General features: G+C 44.5%; 1 protein-coding gene across 1 annotated transcript; it reads right to left on the minus strand.

The window, feature by feature from the left end:
- Nucleotides 1-774: 774 nt before the first annotated feature.
- On the minus strand, nucleotides 775-7,715 carry CUNH1orf54 (chromosome unknown C1orf54 homolog). The gene is made up of 6 exons (XM_031374856.1): nucleotides 7,556-7,715; nucleotides 6,788-6,873; nucleotides 6,416-6,480; nucleotides 4,479-4,565; nucleotides 3,606-3,664; nucleotides 775-2,978 (listed from the first exon to the last, which is right to left on the minus strand). The coding sequence occupies exons 3-6, from the start codon at nucleotides 6,459-6,461 to the stop codon at nucleotides 2,679-2,681; spliced, it is 492 nt and encodes a 163-aa protein (XP_031230716.1). The 5' UTR covers nucleotides 6,462-6,480; nucleotides 6,788-6,873; nucleotides 7,556-7,715; the 3' UTR covers nucleotides 775-2,678.
- Nucleotides 7,716-7,785: the final 70 nt, after the last annotated feature.

Raw genomic sequence — 7,785 nt, forward strand, 5'->3', positions numbered from 1 at the left:
TTGGAGAGAGAGAGGGTTTAACAGCTACCTCTTTACACTAACCCCTTTTTTCATTACCTGTGGTCTCAAAGGAGAGTCCGCCTGCTTCCCTATCACAATAAGAGTCCTTCCTACTTGGGAGGCCACAACTCTATTCTTTTACCCTCTATGTGCACAACTTTGTACTAGTCACTGTGCTAGGTGCTTTTTGGGGAAAGTATAAATGAGACTTAGTTCCTGGGCTTAAGAGGGGCTTCCCATCTATAGAGAACCTATCACACATTTACAAACGTGTGTGGGGTATTTTCTGTCAGGTGTCTGCTTGCCAATCTCACTGGATCCTCCCATTTGTGTTCAACTGCACATGTGCTGCTCTTCGGTCCTTTTGCCCTTTGTAAAGTATAAAGTTGTGTGCTTTTTGGTTTTGTTTTGTTTTGTTTTGTTTTGAGACAGGGTTTCTCTGTGTAGCCCTGGCCATCCTGGAACTCACTCTGTAGATCAGGCTGGCCTCCAACTCAGAAATCCACCTGCCTCTGCCTCCCACGTGCTGGGATCAAAGCTGTGTGTGCCACTTCACAGGCCTTCCTTACTCTTGAGATGGGTTTTTTACTTAGAGTCCAGGCTGGCCTCTAATCAGAGATCAAGTGCCTCTGCCTTTGGAGTCATAGACACCTCACCCAGCTTACACTCCATCCTCATTTATTTCACAAATTTTTCTCTTAATGACTCATACTACATTCTGGGGGACATCCTCGCCTCCTTCCCTTTGGGCTCTCAGTAGCTTTTGATTGATTATATCAAGCTTTCTCTCCCTATAACTCGAACTTGGCTGTCTGCCTGCCTCTTCTATTTCCTTGGTTGATTTATCTGCCTCCGCTGACTTAGTCATCAGCCTTTCTACTTTCACAATATAACTTTGCCCTTAGGTCTCTACTCCTGATCTAGTTCAGCTGCCTTCAGAAAACATACACAGGACTGTCCAATTTATCACTTTCCCCCTAAACCACTCTGGCTGCCAACTGTTACCATTTTGGTCAAATATTTTCCCAAACATGTTTATTAGATTGTATTTCATCTTTGTGTGTGTGTGTGTGTGTGTGTATGAGTGAGTGTGAGTACATGTGTAGAGGTCAGAGGATAACTTAGGGAAATGGGTTCATTCTTTCCGTGACATGGGTCCTAGGTTTGAACCCCAATTGTCTTGCTGGCAGACATCTTTGCCATCTGAGCCATCACACTGGTTCTTCCTAAACATGATTAGAGTCTGTAGGTTATTTTAATTCTCCTTCTTTATCACTGAAGATAGACAAGGCATGTTCTTCTAACATTGTTTTTCTCCTCTCAGTTTGCACCAGCACTCCCTAGTCCAGCCCTTTAGCAGGTGTTCCTGAGGCAGTATAAACTGTTGCATTCTGCACCTTCCAGATAGTGAGACGAAGAGTTTCCTAAATGTTCATGTCATTGTCTTTACTCTGCTGGAGGACTTAATAGGCTCCTTGTTGCTTATAAGCCCAAAGTCCAACCTGACATATCTGTAAATTTATCCCTAAGTTGATGTATATGATGTTACTATGCAAATATGAAAGGCCTTGTGTAATTTATTTTACATTTAGTTATTTAGGTGGGAGGGTATAGGATGTTACAAGTGTGGAGGTCAAAGGACAGCTCTTGGAACCTCTTCTCTCCTTCTACCAAGCAGGTCTTAGGGATCGAACATGGGCAGCAAGACTTGTCAGCAAGCGACTTTACTCGAAGAGCCATCTTACTGCTCAAGAGTTTTCTAATAAGAGGACCATGTAGCCTGGCTGTTCTAGAATTAGCTGGGTAGACCAAGCTGACCTTGAACGCACAGATATTTACCTGCCTCTGCCTCTAGAGTGTTGGGATTAAAAGCATTTACCACTATGACCAGCCATTTTTTTTAAAGGGCCTTGCTATGTCTTTCTGGTTGGTCCTGCTTCCATCCAGCATCCCTACAGGTGGCCTATTCAGGTTTTTTTCTCTTCTTCATCCTCTCCTGCAAAAAAGCCTTCTGTCCCCCAACTCCACATGGTGAAAACATAATTCTCAAATTACCTATGCAGGCCCTTTTTTTTTTTTCCTGATTTATTCTGCCCCCCTCTGTAGATTCTCCTGTCATACCCTAGACACCAAAAATAGCTATTTGTTCTGGGCTTCTTCCTTCAGCGGCTTTAACTCTTACCTTAATGGTAACAAGTCTAAGTTCACTCCTCCCTACAGAACACCAAACAAGCAAGAGCTGCATCGGTCTCAAGTTATATCTAAAACAAAATCTGGATTGGCAAAACAACTCAGCGGGTAAAAGCTCATGCCACTGCAGCCTGACAAACTGAGTCCCTAACTTTGTCCTCGGGCCTCAACACATTCACACATACACACACACATACACACACCTGCACACTTGGGAAGCTGGAGCCTCAATTGGAGAATTGCCTCCCTCAGATTGGACTGTGGGAGTGTCTTTGGCAGAATGTTCTTGATTGATGATTGATATGGGAGTGCCCAGTGGTATAAAAGGGTAAACTGAGCAGGCCATGGGAGCAAGCCACTAAGCAATGTCCTCCCAAGTCTATGCTTCAGTTCCTGCCTCGAGCTCCTGCCCTGGCTTCTCTCAAGGATGAAGTGTGACCAGGTAGTTTTAAGACGAAATAAACCCTTTCCTCCCCAAGTTGGTTTTGTCAGTGTTTTATTACAGCAAAAGAAAACCAAACTAGAATACCTCCATGGCAGGGCTGATGATACAGTTCTTCCTTCCTGCAAGACTTGGCCTGTTTACTGCAGGTCACAGCTCTGGGGTCTGCCTGGGTAAGAGATGCCATAGCTCCCTCCTCCTCCATCCCCATTTGACTCACTGGTTCTGTGGTCACTGGTTTCGTGGTTACAGGATTCTGATGGTCCACAGGTTCTGTATGAAGACTGTCTGAAGAGGCTGTAGTCTCTGCTGCTTCTGTTGTTGTTACCTTCTTATTCAACTTGTTCTGCCCTCGGTAGGATTGGGAAACAGTTATCATTTCTTCCGTCCAATAGATGCTCTAGTTAGAGTTTTTCATCTTTTCCTACAAGCAAGCCTTCTAATCAAACCCCAACCCCACAGGACTAAAACTGAAGCTCGGGGATTGTCTGGGCCTGGTGCTAACACAGATTGCGTATGTATGTATTCCACTCATCAAGTCCCTTGACTGCCCACTAGGTTCTGGCTTCCCTCTCCAAGCTATAGTTAAAGGTCTGTTTGGGACCTACATCCTAGTTACTATTTATCAGATTGCCTTCTCTCTCTCTCTCTCTCTCTCTCTCTCTCTCTCTCTCTCTCTCTCTCTCTCTGTGTGTGTGTGTGTGTGTGTGTGTGTGTGTGTATGGTGTCTTTCTCTTTCTCTTTCTCTCTTTTCCCTTGAAACAGTCTTACTATATAGTCACAGCTGGACTCAAACTTGCTATGTAGACCAGGTTGACCTTGTACCCATGGCAATCCTCCTGCCTCTGCTTCTCAAGTGCTGAGATTACAGAACTGGACTGCCACACCCAGCCTCACATTTTAGCACTTCCCTGTTTCTGTTTCTGTTTTAGTGTTATTTGTCCTGGCCCTCTCAGATAGAGAAGTCACTCACCAACCTATCCTCTGACTCCAACACAGAGTAATCAACAGTGAAGTTTACACTAAAGTCATCTGGAGAAGAGAAAAGAGAAAAAGAAACAAATGAAAGGGGAAGAAACTTCACACTCAGGGTACTTCCCCTAACCTACATTGTAACGTGTGTTGGTGTAACCTACTTCTAGTTAGCTATAGTGTTAAATATTTGTGAATTTGAGCCAGAGAGATGGCCAAGCAGTTAAGAACATGGATTACTCTTTCAGAGTACCCCAATTTAGTTTCCAGAATCCACACTGAGTAGTCCTCAGCCCCTCATAACTCCAGCTCCAGTACATACCTCGCCACATATACATAATTTAAAATAATACTGAAAACTAAATCTTTTTTTAACTGTTTGTGAGTATGTATGGATTTATATTGTCAATCTAGTATATACAATAATTTACAGATTGGAAATTTTCTAAATTGTCCCAACCATTTTCCAAAACATAAAACTATAATGAGCTTAAGGGTCTGGAGAGATGAGTGGTTCAGAGGTTAGGAGCACTGGCTGCTCTTCCAGAGGATGTGGGTTCAGTTCTCAGACCCAACTGTTAGCTCACAACTACAGTTCCAGGGGATCCAATGACCTCTTTTGACCTGTGTAGGCACCAGGTATACATGTGGTACACAGACATACCTGCATGTAAAATATTCATACACATAAAATTCTTACATTTTTTTTAAATCATAAGCCTAAGAAATAATACCAAGAGTCTTGAAAGTTTTGTCAACAACCAAAATGTTGACTGATCCTGTTGTTCTTTTGAAAAATGAAGGACAGTCTTGGAACTAAGTGGTCCCCAAATCTTTCTACTCCACTAAGAGTCAGAACCTTTCACATACGCACCATAATTAGGGGTCACTGTGTAATAATAATAGGCCACTTGATAGTAATCACCCTCTTCCAGCTGTTCTTCACCCTCGTATTCCTGTCCTGCAAGGGACAAGAGTTACAGGTCAGAAGCATCCGCAGCTCCTTAGCAACAATGCACAAGAAGCTAGGCATCTGGAGCTCCTTAGCAACAGCACATATGTTGTTGATCCCAGATCTCCCAGCTTTCCTCCTCTCTGCTTCCTCTCCAGAGGTCTCCCTGCCTCTGTACATCTAAGTTGGCCCAAGTCTCCTGGCTCCTAGCTGCAGTGAGGCCAGTACTCTGCTTTCAGTGCAGAACTCCCAGGACAGAAAGCAGATTCTTTCACATCCTCTAAGCCCCAAGGGAGACATATGTGAAGCTTTTAAAAGTGGAAGACAGACCAAAAATTTAGAAAAGCCATATAGATTCCATATGCTCCCAAATTTTTCTCATGAAAGACTCTAACACTCAATGTTTTAGATTTGATTTTATTTCCAGCTCCATAGCTAACTAAGCAGCACTTTTCATTAAGTCTGCTTCATACCCCCAACCCCTTTTGAGACAGGGTCTCTCTATGTAGCCCTGGCTGTCCTGAAATCTACTGTGTAGATCAGGCTGGCCTCCAGCTCACAGAGATCTGCTTGCTTCTGCCTCTGCCTGCCAAGTGCTGGGATTAAAGGCATGCAGCTCCACAGCTGGGCTCATAACACCTTCCTTAAAAATAAGTCAGCTGGACCAGATGACCCATCATAGCTTCTTTCCCCTTCCAAAACTAACACTGTATGGCTTTGATTACTGAATCCAGAATTCCAGGCCTTCTGCTAAACACATCCCTCCAACCCCCAAACTAAGGACACAGGATTTAAAGGAAGGGGAAACAGTGACACACCTGACTGACAAGAGAACAAAGAGGGGAAGGAGCCAAGCTACTCTTGGGACCCTGTCCCTGAAGGCAGCCAGTTTTCTACTGTCCTAAGCCAACCTATACTTACTTTTCTTTTCTTTTAAAAAAAAAAACAAAAAACAAAAAACAAAAAACAAAAGACATTGTTTGCTATGTATCCCTAACAAACCTAGAAATCATCATGTAAGCCAAACTAGCCTAGAACTCACAGGGACCTTTCTGTTTCTGCCTCAGGAATGCTGGGATTAAAGGAGCAAGCCACCACACCAAGCTTGGTTCTGTTTTTTTGGTACAGGGGGTATTTAATATTTATTTATTTATTTATTTATTGAGGCAGGGTTTCTCTGTGTAGCCCGGGCTGTCCTGGAACTTGCTTTGTAGACCAGGATGGCTCCAAACTCAAAGCTCTGCCTGCCTCTGCCTTCAGAGTGCTAGGACTAAAGGCATGAGCCACCACACCCATCTGAGGGCGTATTATTTATCTGGGGCTAGTCAGGAACTCACTATGTAGTCAAGGATGACCTTGAATTTCTGACCCTTTCCCCTCTATGTCTCAAGAGCTGGGCATGTGCCATCGAGCTTGGCTCTCACACCTATGTCTTTGCTAAAAGAAGGTTTGTTTTCTTGTACTTTGTGGGAAGGAGATACTCTGGCTTCGCTCACTAATCTTGCTCCCTTGGCTTCTAAGCGCCCACTTCTTTCCTTCACTGCTCTTCACTCTTCTGCTCAGCTTTGTGGTGACAGGGACAGAAATCTGAGTTCAGTCTTGCTGAAGGAACTCTCTTTAGAGCTCCATCCTCCACCAACCTGTCTGTTCTTTGACAAGACTTCACTTTACTTTGCCTTTAGTTTCCCGGCTCCACCTTCCAGATCCCTGCTCTGCCCCCAACCCTGGACTCCAACAGCTGAGAAAAGCAGTACCACTCCCTGCTGAAATGCCCAATGTACTTCTCTTTGTATCTTTTCTCTCATCCCATTTATAGCAAAAGACCTGGTACAAAAGGCCAGGGTCTGAAGGAGACTTACCCAGGATAAGTGGTGCAACAAGGAGGGCTATAAAGAGGACATCCATTCTGGATTTTGCACTATCACTGTGAAAGTAAAGAGAGGAAATTCCTCTGTTTCCCACCACACTTACCCCGCCTCCCCTGCTGCTGCAAAGCTGGGAGGGCACTGAAATGATTCTTCTCCCAGGGGACAGAATTCTCCGCCTACTCGCTCAGTAGATCTTTACATAGCTGCTGGACCTAGAGCCAACCCCCTTGATGGATCCTAACTTGTTATTCCTGGAGGGCCTCTAGCCCTGGATTAGGTCCACTCAGGACTCCCACTGCTGGGACCAAAGTTCACCCTCTCCCCTCCTATGCTTCCTCCCTCTCAATTCTCCCAAAAGTTCACCTTCCTTCTTGCAGTCCTTAAGTCCCCATGGCCATGCAGGGTTGCTCCTTACTCAGAGGGAAACTTGATCTTTTTTTTTAAAATCACTGTGGGAATGATGAAAGGAAGGGTGAAGACTTTTTTCTTTTTTCTTTTTTGACTATAAATAAATAGTGCCTCTTCTCTGCCTGTCTTGTCTGGAGGATGGGAGCAGTGTTTATGAACCATTGTTCGACTCGACTCCCAAGTTTCCTTCTGTATTGCTGCTGATAAAAAAAAAAAAAAAAAAAAAAAAAATATTCTCAGCGCTCTCAGAAGGCAGAGGCATGTAAGTTGGAGGCCAGCCTGGTCTACAGAATGAATTCCAGGACAGTCAGGTCTATACAGAGAAAAAAAAAATCTCACTTCTCTCAGGTCCAAACGAAACTCCAATTCTCCACCTTCAAAAGGCAGTTCATCTATCCAAAACTCCGTCCAGCCCCCCCTTCCAGCTGTGTATCCTTCCTATAACAGCTGCACTCCCTGCTCTTGGGTTTGTCAGTTCTCACTGTGCTCCTGCTCTTCTGCAGCCCCACGCTCACAGGTAGCCCTGGCCATGTCCTTGCACCACATGGAGGGTCACAATCATCTGTAACCATAGTTCTGAGGGGTCTGATGTGCTCATCTGACTTCCAAGAGCACCGAGCATATACATGTTGCACAGATATGCATGACACAACCTCTCCCACATGCATTAAAATAACTATTAGAAGAAAATCCCCACAAACCCCACAAGCCCCACATACTTACTTAATACTTGCTGAGCATCTAAAATGAGTCCTTGAACACTAGGCAGGTGTCTGCGGATTCATCATGCACAGGATAGGATTACAGACTGTTCCCTACAGCTGTTAACAGCTCACAGAGAAGAGTGGTCTTATTCGTATTTCCCCAGACTCAGCCTGTTCAACTTAGAAGCAGGACACACATGGGATCTTGAACACTGGCCAAGATGCTCACATCCTCTTAACCTTGGGGAT

Source organism: Mastomys coucha, unplaced genomic scaffold, assembly GCF_008632895.1.
Source record: "Mastomys coucha isolate ucsf_1 unplaced genomic scaffold, UCSF_Mcou_1 pScaffold16, whole genome shotgun sequence".
NCBI lineage: Eukaryota > Metazoa > Chordata > Mammalia > Rodentia > Muridae > Mastomys > Mastomys coucha.

What these genes read in the sequence shown, in the direction of transcription:
- CUNH1orf54 (XM_031374856.1), bottom strand. Translation starts at nt 6,461, where the DNA reads ATGGATGTCCTCTTTATAGCCCTCCTTGTTGCACCACTTATCCTGG. An exon ending in TGTTGCACCACTTATCCTGG is followed by an intron (nt 4,566 to 6,415) that starts GTAAGTCTCCTT and finishes TGTCCCTTGCAG; the next exon opens with GACAGGAATACGAGGGTGAA. An exon ending in TGGAGTCAGAGGATAGGTTG is followed by an intron (nt 2,979 to 3,605) that starts GTGAGTGACTTC and finishes TACCGAGGGCAG; the next exon opens with AACAAGTTGAATAAGAAGGT.